This window comes from Lolium perenne, chromosome 7, assembly GCF_019359855.2.
Source record: "Lolium perenne isolate Kyuss_39 chromosome 7, Kyuss_2.0, whole genome shotgun sequence".
In the NCBI taxonomy this organism is placed as follows: Eukaryota; Viridiplantae; Streptophyta; class Magnoliopsida; order Poales; family Poaceae; genus Lolium; species Lolium perenne.
The window spans coordinates 72,059,462-72,077,284 of NC_067250.2; the positions used below are offsets into that span (position 1 = coordinate 72,059,462).

General features: G+C 44.7%; 2 protein-coding genes across 2 annotated transcripts; both read right to left on the reverse strand.

Annotated features, from left to right (window-relative positions):
- Window positions 1-10,268: 10,268 nt before the first annotated feature.
- Window positions 10,269-12,767, reverse strand: LOC139833045 (uncharacterized). Its single transcript, XM_071823153.1, has 2 exons — window positions 11,021-12,767; window positions 10,269-10,703 (listed from the first exon to the last, which is right to left on the reverse strand). Exons 1-2 carry the CDS (start codon window positions 12,108-12,110, stop codon window positions 10,660-10,662), a joined length of 1,134 nt encoding a protein of 377 aa, XP_071679254.1. The 5' UTR covers window positions 12,111-12,767; the 3' UTR covers window positions 10,269-10,659.
- A 3,775-nt stretch (window positions 12,768-16,542) lies between these two features.
- Window positions 16,543-17,299, reverse strand: LOC127317109 (thioredoxin-like protein Clot). Its single transcript, XM_051347633.2, has 2 exons — window positions 17,021-17,299; window positions 16,543-16,937 (listed from the first exon to the last, which is right to left on the reverse strand). Exons 1-2 carry the CDS (start codon window positions 17,184-17,186, stop codon window positions 16,675-16,677), a joined length of 429 nt encoding a protein of 142 aa, XP_051203593.1. The 5' UTR covers window positions 17,187-17,299; the 3' UTR covers window positions 16,543-16,674.
- Window positions 17,300-17,823: the final 524 nt, after the last annotated feature.

Consider the following 17,823-nt stretch of genomic DNA (forward strand, 5'->3'; position numbering starts at 1 on the left):
ATTCATCAAGTTCAACATAGCACATAAATAATTAAGGTTTATCAAATCACACAAATTTATAAGTTTAAATCACAATTGCAAACAAATAAACAAACCAATCGCCGCCTTTGAGAGTTAACAAATGCTCCATCAAATCATCTTGCGGTTGGTGATGAGTGTTAGTCTTAGACTTCTTGACGTTTGGCGAGAAAAGCAACAAATGCGGGAGGCACGTTGTGATTAACATCTTCAAGAGGACTCATTCGTTCATATGGTTCAGTGTCAAACAGTGGAAATTCCCTCTCGCTCTCGATGATCATGTTGTGCAGTATGACACAACATGTCATGACCTCCTACATCTATTCCTTGGACCATGTAAAAGCAGGTATCAGACAATGGTAAAGCGAGCTTGCAGCACACCAAATGTCCTCTCCACATTCTTTCTGGCAGCCTCCTGCATTTGAGCAAATCAAGTTTTCTTCCCTCCAGTTCGAGATTGTCTTCACAAATGTTGACCATCTTGGATAGATGTCATCTGCAAGATAGTAGTCCTTGTCATACTGGTGGTCATTGATCTCAAATTGCACCGGAGGGGCATTGCCTTCGACAAGCTTCTGGAACACATCAGAGTACTGCAGCACATTGATATCATTGTGTGATCCTGCCATGCCGAAGAATGTATGCCAAATTCATAGGTCCTAGTCAGCCACTGCCTCAAGCACCACACTGTATGCACCCTGGTGTCCCTTATACATGCCCTGGTGTGCAAATGGACAGTTCTTTCATGCCCATTGCATACAATCGATGCTGCCAAGCATCCCAGGAAAACCCCTCTCTGCATTTTGTGCCAATATCTAAGTTGTATCTGCCGCATTGGGTGTGCGCAGATAGGTCTCTCCAAACACCGCCACAATTGCCCTACAGAATCTATACATGCAATAAATGGCCGTGGACTCTGCCATGCGCAGATAGTCATCATGTGTATCACCTGTAATCATAGGCAAGCATCCGAAGAGCCATTGTGCACTTTCGAATTGTCGAGAAACCAAGCTCGCCGACAACATCTCTCTTCAATTTGAAGTAGTCGATCTCCCTCAAATTCTCAACTATCTTCAGGAAGAGTTTCATACTCATCCGGAAACAACGACGAAATACGGTATCACCGTGCAATGGATCGTTGGCGAAGTAGTCGGCGTAGAGCATGCATTAGCCTTCCATCCTCTGCCTTGGCTTGCTCTTGCGGCGCCCCGGCCCGGAGCCACCAATGACTGGCTTGTCCTCCTCGGCGATCATGGCCAAGAGGGAGACGAGGATCACCAGATGCTCGTCGTCTCCAGCGGCATCCCTGGTCGCAGCCGCGACAGCGAGCTCCTCGTCCATGAGTGCGGCCATGACGTCCTCGTCGTCCGAGTCCATCGCCTTGGCAAATGGCCGAACACCTCGTGTGCAGGGTGGGAACGCAGTGGGGATGGAGGTAGCAGCGGTGGCGGGTGCGTGTGAAGGGCGAAGGTGGGAAGGGCTGGCAAGGTGGCGGGGGTTTGCGGCGGAGCGTACGCGCCGACGGGGTGGGTAATACCGGCGGCAATGGTCTGTCGCGGCGAGAGGTGTTTGTAGCGGCGACAGTGGTCGTGGAGCGAGAACGAGGAAAATGTTTGGGTTTTTTTTTTGGCTCTGCTCACCGACAGGGCTGGCCCACGGCGTTTTCTCGCCCCATCGACGCCCCCGCTAGCCCCCCTGTAGATTGGGTTTGGCCTGGGCGCACCGGGTGAAGAGTTGGGTCGCGCCAGCGGAAAAAAAAATTTGGGGGCCGCGGTTGGGTGCCTGTTTTCGCGCCGGCGCCCCCAAATCGGCTCTTGGGGGCCTTTGGGGAGGCGAGTGGAGATGTTCTTAGGGCACGTACAATAGGTGGACGTCAGCCTTTTCTTAGAGGTGCCACGTTGTATTTTTACTTAGTTGAAGGAGAGAAAATAAAGGAAGAGAAGGTTGTCTTTCCTTGTCTAAGTGATCATCTTTTAGAAAATAAGGGAAGGCTATTTTCTCCATTGTACGATATGTCTTTCCTTAGCAACACAATTTTCTACCAAATTTAATTAATTATTATTAGTTGCTAGGGATGGCTATAAGAGATAACGTATTGTAGGACTTATACCTATTATTTTCTCTAGATGATGTGGCGGGATAAGGGAGGACATGCCTTATCTACCATTGTACATACCCTTAGGCAAGTTTAAACTAAAATAGCTTAGCGGGCTTATGACGGATATCTCTTGCAACCTTATGGAACTAGTCATACGGTGCAGGCAAGGAAGTGGATTGAGCCGCCCATCAGGACATCGCAGGGGTGGTTGCTACATGTGACTACTTGAGTCCAACTACACTAGAAATCTAGAATGGTCACAGTGAAAAACTATACTTAATTATAAAGGTCTTTTCCTTAAAAGAATACCATTTTTTTCATCAAGAGGCTATGAAGAAATAAGTAACATAGTTAATGAGGAGGGGGTATGCATCTTATCTTCTTCTATTCGAGAGAATAAACGAAAGAGAAAGGCTGCACATGAATCTTACTCTAGAAATGCACGTGGAATGTTCATAAGCTCACTTTCCCTTATACATTACCATTTTCTATGTTATTCTTCGCTTAGAAGGGCTTTTGACTTACTTAACTTATTTCTTAACCGAAACTAGCTAAAAAGGATTTTTCTAAAGGAAAATGCTCATAATCAGCCGACCGATCGAGCAAAAAAGATCGGTCGCTGAGAGCCCGCGCACTTCCTTCCCTACGCACTGTTTCCGCAGTGGGCCCTGTATTCCTTTTTGTTGCTAATAGTATGGTTTGGGTGTCTTTTTGCCGGAAGGATCCCGCATGCAAGACTCGGCATTCACGTGGTGGACCTGATAGCTGTTTATGGCTGAGTTCTTTCGCTGCTACTACTAGCATGCAAGCAACACTAGGTTAGTAGCTATGGCCTTCGCGTAGTGGACCCGACAACTGATTAATGGATGGGTTTTCTGTTGGTGCTAGTACTAGCATGCATGCAATAGTACGGTAGAACCAATATACTCGATGCATGTCGTGTTGATTTACACACAGTTACTTTTTAGTTAGTTATTTTTGTAACAAATGCTCTACGAGTTTTGTGACAGAAGCACATAGAAGATGTTGTAATGTTTATCTAAGCGCTTACCTTAAAAGTTTGTTTTTCCAGGTTAATCGATGTTGTATAAGTTATTTAATAATGTAACAAACTCATATGAGTTTTGTTGGGAAATTGGATGCCAGACATTACATGTAAGCATGTCCGTAAAATTTTCTGATATTGCATATGTGTGTTAAGATTGTAATAAACCCTTATGTGTTTTGTTGTGAAAATACACACGAGATGTTGCATTGTTATATCAGCGTTTGTTACAAGTTTTTTTCTCGGCTTTTCCGATGTTATGTAAGTATTTTAAAATGTACCAAACTCGTATAATTTTTTTTGTAAAAGTGGACATGGGATGTTGTAATGTTTTCTGTGTGTTTGCTACAAGTTGTGTTTTTCTCAGATTTTTTGATCATGTCTACATGCTCTTAAAAATGGTGCAACACATGATTTTGTATTGTTGTAATCACTTATAAGTTTTGATCAAATAATTTGTGTTTTTTAATTTGTGACAAATTGTAAGAATGGTTTTTTGTTGTAATTGCTAAACAAAATTGTGAAGATTACTGGTGATTTTTGTTGTAAATCAATTTGTAAGAAAAAATGTTTAATGATTTTTTACTGCGCAATTTATCGAGAATTTTATGTTAATTTTGTATTTCCCAATCCATATGTGCAAATCTAAATAGGATATCACCCCTTTATGTGTAGCTTGTGTGTTTAACAATAGCAGTTGTACCTTTATGCACGAAGTTAGAAAAGTCAGAGTGTGCATAGAGCTACCACAGTACCACGTGATGGGACTCCACCTTTTTTGGCCAACAGGTCTGCATGCAAGCAGCACCACGAAAGAGACGATGGGACGTATCTTGCCTGATGCGGTGCAGAAAAGGAGAGCGACGTGAGGAAAGAGTTGGACCGCACGATCCTGATCCAATGGAAGCCGGAGCAACCGATCCTGGCGCAAATATCAGCCGACCGACGCCCAGCGCTGGCCTTTTCTAAAGCAGGGGCTGCAGTTGGTAATGATTGCTGGGTTGATCCATTAACACAGCTAGGGCAAGCATTGGCATACCGAGCTCCCCAACCATGGATTGGGATTTGATCTTGGACCGAGAACATAGCGGCGCCGGTAGTTTTAGAAAGCACCTCAGCCTTTCCTGAAACTCAAACAACCTACTAGACTAGGCTGGCTACTCCAGACGAAGAAGATAGCGAGAAAGCTACCGGATTCACGCCCTCTAAGAAAACATCTTCTTCTTTAGATCATGAAAAAACGAAATAAGTAAGAAGGAGCAGTAGTAGTAGAAAGACTTGAGTGATTTCGTTCTTTCTTGGTTACAAATCAGGTGTTAAAGGATGTAAGTTGTGGAATCCTGAAATAAGTAAGTCTGTGATTAACATAAATGTTGTATGTGTTCAAATAAAATCAACACACAACCACGCCGCCCTGAAGTCATTTATTTGCTTCTTTAATGAAAAAGAACTTGATCTGCACGACTAGAAGGTTGGAAAAGAAAGAGGAGGAAGAGAGCTAGAGTGAATTGGCTTAAGAAAGGAGAAAGGGAAATACATATGGCTTTAAGATATTTCTAGGACCTATGTGTGGTACAATCTAGGAGCATCGCCAAGCGCGTGGAAAACGATGCACAAACCATTGGGTTGTCGTGATTCATGCTAATCATAGTTATAAAGTGGGTTGCAACTCAAATTCGATGACATCGTCTGGCCTAGGATTTGTCACTCCCCAAAGCATGGCTAAGGGCGCTTTTAAGATTCATGTTGGGCCTCACCTGAGGCCTTGTGCAGGGCAATCCCAAACGAGCCACGGACGGCTGCATCTGTCGGGCCAATATATGCACCAAACAACAATAAACAACAAAAACATGTGTCGGTGGGCTAGATTGGCCTTGATGCATGCACCAAACATGGCCTTACTCTCTTGGTACATATCACACATAGTATGCCTTAGCCTTAAGTGACATCATTTCTTGTGATGTATGGTAACTTTCATAGTTTCATCTCCGTTAGATTTAAAAATAGTTGGATCAAGTCTTCACACCATTCTCTTCATGCTTTTTTTGCATTTAGAACCATGTACTCTGTCAAAATCGATGTGCATCACCCCCCCTCCATTGAAACATGCATTGTATCGTGTACCCAAGCTAAAAGCGAAAATATATTGTCTGATATAATTTGTTTTCACCATCATCTTCATGTTGTTGAGAAATATTTTGAAATTTGGGATTTTTTATTTTCAAAACTCACCCAAAACATTGATAAAGGTTTTTTATTCAATGGTCCATATACGGTTTCCATGTTTCTATAGGACAAAGGTTTCTACAACCTCCATTTGGGAATAGGTGACACAAATTTCTCTAGATACGGCAAAATGTGTCTATGTATCTAGATAAAGTTGTGTGACTTATTCCCGGACAAAGGGAGTAGCTATTAGATACTTCCTAATCTTATATTTCTCTTTGTCAAATTCATGATGGTTGAATAACTAGTCATGAACTTATAAGCTGTTATAAACCAAAATCACCTAACAAGATTAGTGTTCTTTCCATAAACCAGGTAAATGCTTCATTTTGTACTGCCTTAGATTACAAATAATCTTTATTATTAAACCAATTTTCTTATGCATGTTTTGCCCTTTGGTCGTCGCCTTTTGCTACAATCTTCAGGAAAAATGCAGTTTGGGCCGACAATAATATAGCTGGCTTCTGAACCGCTCAAACCACAAGCAGATTGCTCTACTAGAATCTCCCTAGCTAAAAATAAGGTCGCCAATCAAACGTCTAGGATGTGTTCAAAGTCAGCCAAGAGAAGCGTTCATCTGCAACAGACTTCCCGCCCACTCACATCACGCAGTCGCACGCACGTATGCCCATCTTCAACCTCAGATCAAGCCCCAAGATTAGCTACCTTCTAATCTCAGCTAGTATAAGACAACCCCTTTCGCCATACCATCCTTCCCCACGCAAGCAACAAATAAGCAATCAATCCCTGGTTGGTTGCCAACAAGCCCTTCCTCTTCCTCTCATCTCCGCGTTCCGGCTTAGAGATCATGGAGATGAAGAAGATCGCTTGCGCCGTCCTCATCGCCGCGTCGGCGACCACCGTGGCCCTCGCCGCCGATGCCCCAGCACCCTCCCCCGCAGGTGTCACAGCCGCGGCGACCGGTGCATTCCCGGCAGTCGGCGCAGTGCTCGGCGCCTCCCTTGTCTCCTTCTTCGCTTACTACCTGCAGTAAGGGGAGAAAGAGACGTGCGTACGCGTGGAGGAGGACAGAGGACTACTGTTCATGCTGCCATTTTCATTAATCTGATGCGCGCTGGATTTTTCTTATACATGCAAGTACCCGTTGATTTTGTTTAAAAAAATCTGGATTGTTTGACCATGTTGATTGATCCATTCATTTCATCATTTTGCTTTCCCATCCTTGTGTATTAATCTATAATTCTGTATGTATACCGATGGAAGTTTAGGCGGCATGTATTTATTTGTTTTGATATGAGATTTGGAAATTAATCTTTATCCATCGCCTGTTAGTTTACATTGTGTTTAGTATTGATTTATAATTTTTAGCATTTGATGGCTGTATATATGGTATAATGGCATGTTGATATGCTTCCTCTCCAAAACGGTTTGTCATGTCCGCTCCGAGGTGAACCCTAGATCGGGCCACCACACCTCCCTCCACCCTTCCCCCTTCACCTCCCTTGCCACGTCTGGGGGTGTGGCAGGGCGAAATCTGGCCGAGTTCGCTAGGCCAGCGCGGGTGCGGAACGCGCCGACAGGCTAGGGCATGGAGTTGGCCTCAAGAGCCATGGCGAAGGTGCTCGAGCTCGGCTCGTAGCAGCGTGCGGCGGGCGGAGAGGTGGTGGTCATCAGTGGCGGAGCCAGGACAACAAATCTTATTATTTGCACATATTTAGCTTGTATTGTTGAAAAACTGTGTAGTCATTTGACTACACAACTCAAGTGTGGCTCCGCCACTGGTGGTCATGCCTAGGTGGACGGGTGGTGGGATCCTCCGGGCGGCCAGGGCTATGAGAACCAAGTGAGTTAGTCTCACTTCTTTAACTTCCCCTCTATTAGAGGAGTACATGTAAAATCAATATGAAACAACTGGTGCAAACATACTAACAATTAAATAATTATATACCTTCCTATCAGAAACATAACAAGAATATAGTCATATAATACAAAAATTACTAGCAGTGAACACGTCAAAGGGTGACTTCTTTTGGGCTTCTGCTTATGCATAAGCCGGCTTATGGGTTTCGGTGGGGAGAAACTGTGGTGGGTAGAAGCTCAAAGAAGCTAGTTTCTTCTATTCTTTTGGGCTTCTAAAATTATAGCTTATTTGTGTGTTAAGTTGTAAAATGTTATTGATTCTCACATGGAAATCATCAAGATTTTGAGGATTGAGTAGAAGAACAGAGAGTGAGGTAAAAAGGGGAATTTTCTGGATCTTACCCGATCCATCTCTCATCTCTTCCTTATATAATTTGTACATTTTACATTTACAACCTTTAACAAATATTTTATTCCAACCTACACCAACACTCCCCCTCAAGATGGGGCAAACACATCAAATAGACCCATCTTGTTACAAAAGACAGAGAACAATTTATCAGGCAAACCTTTTGTTAGAACATCCGCTATCTGATTTGCTGAAGTCACATATGGCATACAAACTACTCCTCTATCTAATTTTTCCTTGATGAAATGACGATCAACTTCAACATGTTTAGTACGATCGTGTTGTACTGGATTATTTGCAATATCAATTGCTGCTTTGTTATCACAGTAAAGCATCAAAGGCTTACTCTGACACAACCTCAATTCCGATAGCAGAATATGCAACCATAATAGCTCGCATAGACCATGTGCCATGGATCTGAACTCAGCCTCAGCAGTTGACCTAGCTACCACATTTTGCTTTTTACTTCGCCAAGAGACTAAGTTTCCCCCAACAAATGCACAATAGCCAGAAGTGGATCGCCGATCATCTAGAGAACCAGCCCAATCCGCATCTGTATAGCATTCAATTTGTAAATTACCTTGCTTTGTATAAAGAAGACCTTTCCCTGGGCACCCTTTAAGGTACCGTAGGATTCTATTAACAGCATCCATATGAGCCGTTCTCGGATTATGCATGAATTGACTCACAACGCTCACAGCAAACGCAATATCAGGACGAGTGTGGGAAAGATAAATTAACTTCCCCACAAGTCTTTGGTAGCATTCTCTATTAACTGGATTCCCTGCATCACTACTTAATCTATGATTTTGTTCAATAGGAGTAGCTGCTGGTTTTGAACCATACATGCCAGTTTCCTTGAGCAAGTCTAAGGTATATTTCCTTTGTGTTAAAAATATACCTTTTGGACCACGAGAGACTTCTATGCCAAGGAAATACCTCAAGTGTCCCAGATCCTTCACTTCAAACTCTTGCGCGAGATGATGCTTCAAGCCAGAAATTTCCTCTATAGCATTGCCTGTAATCACAATATCATCAACGTAGACTATCAAAATTGCAACCTTTTTATTAGCATGTTTATAGAATAATGTATGGTCCGTGTTGCTCTGTCGATAGCCTCTTTTCAACATTGCTTGTCTGAAACGATCAAACCACGCCCTCGGTGATTGTTTCAACCCATACAAGGAACGATGTAGGCGTAGTACTTTTCCTGTATTATGGTTGGACTCAAAGCCAGGTGGAATTTGCATATAGACCTCTTCGTGAAGGTCACCATGAAGAAATGCATTTTTCACATCCATCTGGTAGATGCTCCAATCAAAATTAACTGCACAAGATATGAGAGTCCTCACAGAGCTCATCTTTGCCACAGGTGCAAAGGTTTCCTCATAGTCTATACCATAGGTCTGTGTGTACCCTTTGGCTACAAGGCGTGCTTTGTATCTGTCTATCTTACCCTCTGGTGTATGTTTAATAGTAAACACCCATTTGCATCCTACCGGTTGCTTACCTGGCAGTAGATCAACGAGCTCCCAAGTTTTATTTTTCTCCAATGCTCTCATCTCATCTAACATCGCTTCCTTCCATTTTGGGTCTTCTAAGGCTACTTTCCAGTCATTTGGTATGTAAATAGAATCCAGAGAAGCAATAAAACTTTGGAGAGATGGACTACAATATTCATAGGAGATATAATTGGCTATATCATATTTGTAGTCTTTAAGATAACCTGGTGTGTTTCGAGTTCTAGATGATTTTCGCAAGGCAATAGGTAAACTATCTACAGAGGTAGAAAGTTGATTTTCATTGTGCCAAGAAATGCTAGTAGGAGCTACAGAGTTAGAAGGGATAGTACTGGTACCTGGGTCCTCATGCATTTCAGACTCCTCACCATGAGATGGAAGTGACGAGTGTCCTGTAGCATCACCCTCATCTCCACAACAAGAGTTATCATCACTAACACCAACATTTTCCTCCCCCTGATTTTGAGAGTTATTAGTAGATTGGGAATTAGCTGAAGTGGGAGCAAGAACAAGGACAGGACCTTCACTCCCCCTTTCTTGCTGCTCATCAAGTGGAGACAAGGAAATACCAGACCCAACATTTGACCCATAATACGGTTCATTTTCACGGAAAGTTACATCCATGCTCACAAAAAACCGATGCTCCGAAGGGCACCAACACCTATAGCCCTTTTTTGAGGGAGAATAACCCATAAACACGCATTTAAGAGCACGAGGATCTAATTTTCCAACCGAATTTCTATAATCATGCACAAAACAAACACTCCCAAAGATCTTCGGAGGAACCACAAATTCATTAGAATTCAAAAGACACTCAGCAGGAGTTTTGTAGTCTAGAACACGGAGAGGCATGCGATTTATCAAGTAAGTTGCAGTTTTAATTGCCTCACCCCAAAGGAATTTGGGAACATTCATTGTAAACATCAATGAACGTGCAACTTCAAGCAAATGCCTGTTTTTACGTTCAGCAACGCCATTTTGCTCTGGTGTATTAACACATGACGTTTGATGTTCAATACCATTCGAAACAAGAAACGATTTAAACTCGTGATTAACATATTCAGTACCGTTGTCTGTTCGTAAAATTTTAATAGTAGTTGCATGCTGATTTTTAATAAGGGCACACAAGTCTTTGAAAACAGACAACACATCGCTCTTATGCTTCAAAAGATAAAGCCAAGTGTATCGACTAAAGCAATCAATAAAGGTCACAAACCAGCGATGTCCAGAAACTGAGTGAACCTCACAGGGTCCCCAAACATCAGAGTGAATTCTTTCAAATGGTTTTTTACTTCTAAGGCCAATACTAGGATAGGATCCCCTAGTATGTTTAGCTAGTTCACAAGCATCACATACCAAATCCTCTTTAGGACATAACTTAAATAAAGAGGGATAAACACGGGATAAAATAGCAAAAGAAGGATGTCCAAGCCTGCGGTGTTGCAGCAATAACTCTTGACAGGAAGGCAAACATGATGCAAGAGCCACTTCATCACTTCCATCATCAAGATGATAAAGTCCTTCATGCTCGGTCCCAGTCCCCAAGATTTTCCCAGTCCCTAGCTCCTGAAAAGCACAAGAAGTAGGATCAAACCAACTCCTACAGTTGCGAGATTTATTGAGAGAACTAACAGATAATAGGTTAACCGGGAACTTGGGTACATGTAGAACATGAGATAAAGACAATGACTTGGTGCACTGGATGGATCCACGTCCCGCAATAGGTACCATGGATCCATCTGCTACACGGACTTTGTCTTTACCTGAACAAGGTGTATAAGAGATAAACAGATCTGAAGCCCCTGTCATATGGTTTGTGGCTCCAGTATCAATAATCCAAGGTTTTGATTTGGCGGTGATATTGGCTTGATGAAGTTTCATACCTTGATGAGAAGTCGAAATGAGACCGGAATCAACCTTAGAGTTGCCCTGTGAGGAAGCTAAGCTTTCTGAGAGTTTAAGCTTGGAGTTGAACTCCTCAAGAGCTCGTACATCTACCACTGGTGGCTCCCGTAGAGATGCAATGTGGTTAGCTTGCCTTCTATTCACACTTTGAACTCCCCCTGGCCGAGTTTTTCCTTTTTCCCACCAAGAGGGGTATCCATGCAGCTCAAAACATACATCCTTTGTGTGTCCATTTCTTTTACAGTGATCACAGAAGAGCTTGCTTTTGTCTATCTTGCCAAGGGGCCTGGGAGTACGACGGTATTGCATAGACAAAGCCGCACGATCATCTCCACACTTCAGATCATCCTCCTTAGGTTGACCCAACCGAGTTTCTTCCTCAAGTATACTAGAAATGATATCATCGAGACTAGGCCATTCCGGTTCAGAAAATATGAGTTGTCGCCGCAAGTTAAGCTCCTGGCTTAGGCCATCCAGAAACAGCTTGGCCACAATTGACTCAAACCATTTGTGATGAATGGCTAGGTCTTTCTTGTCAACTGGTTCAAACGGATGATAGTAATGCAGGTCCCTGTACAGCCGTTTCAACTCACCAGCATATTCTGTCACAGATTTTGTGCCCTGCTTTAGGTGGGTTAATTCCTCCACGATGCGGGTTGCCTGCATTTTGTTTGATTTCCCAGCGAATTGCTTCTCCAAGGCCATCCACACCTCAGAAACAGTTGACATTATTTCTACCTGTTGTCGTACTATTGGCTCCATGCTTCCCAACATCCATACTAAAACTCTATCATTGGTCTGCTTTGTGCGAGTATCGCCGGTCTTCTGCTTTTCTTCATCAGCAACAAGCAAGTCTGCATAGCCATGTGAACTCAGTATAAGTTGAGCATGGCGTGCCCAACTAACATAGTTACCTGGGCCTGCCAACCTTACTGGATTTGGTTCCAGGGCATACATGACTGTTTCTGGGACTGTGTTACGCTGCTGCTGCTCCAACAGCTTACTGAAAATTTCATACATCTTTTCCATGCTACAATCCCCTGATTTGTCTTTGGATTGTTCAGCCATTTTCAATACAAAACCACCTCAGGTACAGTCACTAAATGGATTCAGGTTTACCTCAGAAAATGCTAGCAGCACACTCAACAACTTAACTCGGCACAACAAACACAGCTTCTCAAATCAGCTGTAGTACTACACGATGCCAATTAGCTCACACCTCCTCTATTATTTCTGGTGGAGTCCTCACGCAAGGGAATAATAGCAGCCAAGAAGAAAAACTTGAAACTGAATTAGAGCTATGCGTGTCAGCTAACTGGAAGACGAATTGGCGATGGTTTGACCTCTTGCGAACAGCTAACAGCTGAATCTTGGATACTTTGCAACTCAGACACTCAGTGTCCAGCTCCAACAGCGGCGGACTGCAGCGGGGATGAAGTCAAGGATTGGAGCAGCCACACAACTACACAGGCCAGCAACGGCCACAGCTTCTGCACTCCGGCGACACAGCACTTAGTCAGCGACTGATCTTTGCTCAAATCTGTGAGGAGAACACACAGGAACCGTCCCGCTCTGATACCATATTGATTCTCACATGGAAATCATCAAGATTTTGAGGATTGAGTAGAAGAACAGAGAGTGAGGTAAAAAGGGGAATTTTCTGGATCTTACCCGATCCATCTCTCATCTCTTCCTTATATAATTTGTACATTTTACATTTACAACCTTTAACAAATATTTTATTCCAACCTACACCAACAAATGTCTATAAAGCCCAAAAATTTGATATTGCCCTAAATAAGTGTCATACGGTCATACAAATCAGCAACATTGGTTCATGACTATAAAAATCAAAAAATTGGCTCATGACAATACAAATCAGAAACTTGGTTCATGTAACAAATGCTAGCAGAACATTAATTCTTGTCTTGTGATACACATACAAGTCATAAACGAAGATATCTTCACAGAACAATATATATCACCAAAATCAAATCACTAACAGAGCATCAGGTATGGCAGTACGAGCTCCAGGTGACCAGGTCGGCGTCGCTAGGGAGGTCACCGTTGGGGGAGGATGAGGTCGACGGTCAGCTGGCGGGGGCGAAGCAGAGAGCTCACCGTCGGCGCTGGTATGCAGGTGGAGAGGCGGGTGTCGTCCTTGCCGCATGTGGAGACGCGGGTGGAGAGCTCGTCGTCGGCCGGCCCTGCCGCGGGTGGAGAGGAAGGGGCCAGTCCCTGGTGGTGGAGCTGCAGGGGCGGCGGGGGCGGAGCTGCGGGGGTGGAGCTGCGGGGACGGCGGCGGTGGAGCTGCGGCGGCGGCGGCTTCGTTCGTGCGATAGGAGAAAGGCACGATGCGAGAGGCTTTTTTTTTTTGGATGCACGATGGGAGTTGTGGCTGACTCATTTTTTCCTTTTCTTTTTATTACGTGCCGAACCGGTATGTGAAGCGGAGTGGCATTTGGCTGTAATTTGGATGGAAAAGAGGGGCAATTCTATGCACCGTTTCGGGTTGCTGAGCCAGAAGCTCGGGAATCTGGTCTCGAGCAGTTTCTGCAAATTGCATTGCGGGCTGGCTTCGCGGTTGAAATACCTCAAGAAACTGGACACTTCTTTTGGGCTTCAGCTGTCTGGGACCTCGAAGCCGCCCCAGAAGCCCAAAAGAAGTAACCCAAAGTAAGCTACCCGAGAAGTTGCCGCATTGGCCAATGGGAGAGGCACGGGCGGAGTGTCGTGGAGGCGAAACTGGGCCACGACCCCCCCTTCGAAAATGCAACTTTGTTTCTACTTCGTATACTTAGCGCTCGTGGGCCATCCCATCGGCAGTCAGCAAACCACAGAACGATCAATTGAAGGAAGACGAAAAGACATACCACATCGTCCAGTCTTCCGCGACGCGTCCGCGAGTGCATATCGACCTGATGCGCTGATCGATAGGTCTGTCTTCCTCGATTGATTCATGCAATCATGCATGACTTGTTCATGCTCGCCCCTCTGCCGGCGGGCCACGGCCAGCCTCCTCAATGCGATCGGCGAGCCGACGCGGCCACACGGAGTGCTGCTGCTGTTTCACCCCTTCATGGCTATCTGCACGGTTGTTGCAAGCCACCGGCCGGCCAGTGCCCCAGTCCTTCAGTTCAGGCTGCAGCGCCCTACCACAATCCCCCCGTGCAGGTTAGGTATCTTTTTTCTATTTATTTCATTAAGGATTGAGGTGTATTGAAAACCCTGCCGAGGTTAGTGCAAATTTCGGTATGGGAAACAGCAGAAGAGCAGTCTTTCTTCAAAACAAAACAAGATGAAGAAGCTGCTAAACGTACATCCTGCTCCTGATGCTCTTGCACTAGTGGAATATGTAAATCAGAAGCAACATGAAGTGATGAACATGGACATAGAAAATAAGAGGCAAGATGAAAATAAGCAAAAAAAAATAAAAAATCCTAGTAACCAAGATGAGCACAGGTATAATCGAACAATGTATAATTGAACCATTTTTATCAGTTGTATTTGCGTGATCAAGATAAATACATCATCATGACACTGCCAGATGTTTCTATGACTCACTCATCTTTTATATGTGTACTGTGCTTTTTATGAAATTGTCCCCCTCTTATGTTTTGTTCACGCTCCGCCACTGGAGAGGGACGGACCCAGTCAGCATGTTATGACGCGGTTGCTAGCTAGACTTTCTTGTATTTCGATATGAGGCCGGGCAAACTAGCTCTTGCATTTATATGGAAACGTGACGATACGATTTCATAATACAGTACAAATATTGGTGTCATTCGACTACAGCTAGACGATATGTATTGGCATACCTATTGAACCAAACCAAGACAGTAAATGTACAGATTATGGATATTAAACAATTACAAAGGATTGAGATAGCTAAGAATAGACAAGTGGAGGCTTAAGTTTTATTTACATTGCAAATCGAAATTAGTTGCTGCAGATCCAGAAATTATTCTATTTTAGTCATGGTAATCCTTGGTAATTATGGTAATTATGATCATGCAATTGAATTTTTTTAGACCGTAATTATGGTCATTACTACCATAAATGAGAAGAATAAATTAGACCAAGAATTATTATTCAGCTCAATATGATTATTATGACCATGATCTCTCATTTATCCTATTGATTTCTCTTTCATATACCCTTCGCGTGGCATATTTATTCTCCCGGTTTAGGCACTATAGAGTGGCTCTGAACAAACCCTTTCTGATACACATAGGATGCAGGCGTGCAATATCAAGCGACGAGGACGATGATGACAAGAAGAATGTATCAGTGACTAGGATCGACAAGGGCAACAATGAGGGCACACCTGGTCGGCTTTGCGATGTGGTCAACACTAGCCAGGAATCACTCGGTGTGATGACACCTATAAGGGATTCATCTCCTTGCTCCACAATGGCGATGTCAGGTGGCAAGGTGTGCACAACCACCCCTAGAAAGGCTAGGTCACCTTTCTTGATGCCGTCCAGGGAAACTATGTGTTCAACTGTATCTGCCATACCTAGATCCCCTTATTCCACGACATCCAAGGGCAACATGTGCGCAACCACTCCTAGATTGGCTCTATGGACCCGCTCAACGACATCTAGGATCGGCGTTTGAGCAACCCCACCTACGGGCACGATGATTGCAACACCCGGAGGCAGGGAGTGCCTAGGGATGGAGATACTTACAAGGGCGACGATGGTGACATCTATTGGCAACGAGTGCCTAGAGACACCTATGAGGGCGACGATGGTGATGTCTGAGTGCAAGGAGTGTCCCAAGACAACTACAAGGGCAACTAAGGTGTCCAAGGCTAATGGTTGCTCAGAGATAATTATGGGGGTTGCATCTGGGGACAACAAGTGCCCAAAGATACATATGGGGTCGGTGTCCAGGAGCAATGAGTCTCCGGAGACACCTACGGGGGCGGCGTCTAGGGGCACTGAGTCTCCAAAGACTAGAGACACCTACGGGGCAACAAGTGATCGAATACACCTATAATAGCGTCATCCAGTGGTAACAAGTCTCCAACGACACCCACAGGAGCGATGGCAATGACATCCGGGAGCAACAAGATACCTACGGTAGCGATGCAGTGACGTCCAAGTGCAACAAGTGCTTATAGACACCTCCGAGTGAGTGGTGGTGGCGATGTCCGAGGGCAACGTGTGCCCAGATACACCTCGAAGGCAATGACATTGGCATCATGGGACACCGAGTTGTCGACGAGCAGGACATGACCACACTTATCCACCAGAAGGTATCTGATGCATACTTAGAGGAGAGAAGTAGGTTCAAGGGATGAGTGTTGTGTGTGTCCAATGTTGCAACGAGTTTTGAAGACGATGTGGCCCATTTATCAAATTTAATTTCTGTTTTCTCCCATTGGATTTTTGTAACCCGCGGTCAGTGAAAATTGGAAAAAAAAAACTTCCATCTCCTTGAATACTCTGTACTCAAAAATAGCAGAGGGAACATATACGAGAAGAAGAGCAACTGGAACTGATTATCGCCGAATTCCATGTTTCTATTTATTTCAGCAGCGGGCATGTTCAGGTTTAACGAACGCTCGGGATCACACATAGTTTGTTCATCCAGCGATGATAGCGCAGGAAGAGATATCAGAACTTCAATCGAGCAGGAGGAGGGCGTCGATCTTGTCGGCGACCCCAGCCTCGTCGTCCCCGAGCCTGGCCGTGGCCTCGCCCTTGGAGGCGTCCCAGCGGAGCAGCGTGGGCACGCCGGTGAGGCGGAAACGCGGGTCGAGCCTCCAGGGGTGGGCCGGGTCCCTCCAGGTGGGCTTGTCGCCGACGAAGGCGCGGAGGAGCACCACGTCCCTGCCCTCCAGCGCGTCCAGCTTCGGGTAGATCACCGGCTCCGCCACATTGCAGTCTGCGCGCGCGGTTCGATTTGGGCGGGGTTAGCTCGCAGCCAGCAGCAGATCGGAGGGAGAGGGAGATGTTTTGGGTAGTTACCGGGGCACCAGGTGAGGTTGGAAGAGGGCTCGCGGTCGGCGAGGAAGAGCAGCAGCTTCACGGCGTTGCTGCTGCTGCTACCGCCGCCGTCGGCGGCGGCGGCGAAGTGGCTGGCGAAGAGGTCGTCGAAGTTGTCGAGGGCCGCGTCCACCTTGGTCACCGTCATCTCCCCCGCCTCGCGCGCGTGCCCTGGGCTTGGATTGGATTGGAGATTGGAGTAGCGGCGATGGAAGCTTGCTTGGAGATGGGGTTGATTTGGGGAGAGACACGGCCGACTTTATTACCTTCCTCTTCCTCGACACGCGTGCCTCTTACGCGCACAGGAATCTGATCGGGATCTGGGCCTTCGGCCCTTCGCTCGGCCCAGAAACGCCCAATTAGGGCATGTCAAATAAATGGTGGCAATCAACAAAATTTTATGACTGCCCTAAAAAAACAAAATTTTATGACTGATTAGGGCATGTCAAATAAATGGTGGCAATCAACAAAATTTTATGACTGATTAGGGCATGCCAAATAAATTGTGGCAAGCAACAAAATTTTATAGTTTGAAGTTTTCCATGCTCAGCGTGACCGAGCTACATGTAGCTCTTTATTTTTGAACACTCAAAATTTGTATTTTAAAGTTTTAAAAAAATCGAAATAAAATTCTGGAGGTAAGCAATGGTGAATGCTACAATGGTGTAAAATCTCAATAGAAACTGTTTGTATTCTAGGCTACACGAAATTGAAAAATCTGAGTTTTTTTATAGTATTGAAAATTTGAAATGCATACTATTCACTATAAAATTTATTTGAATTTA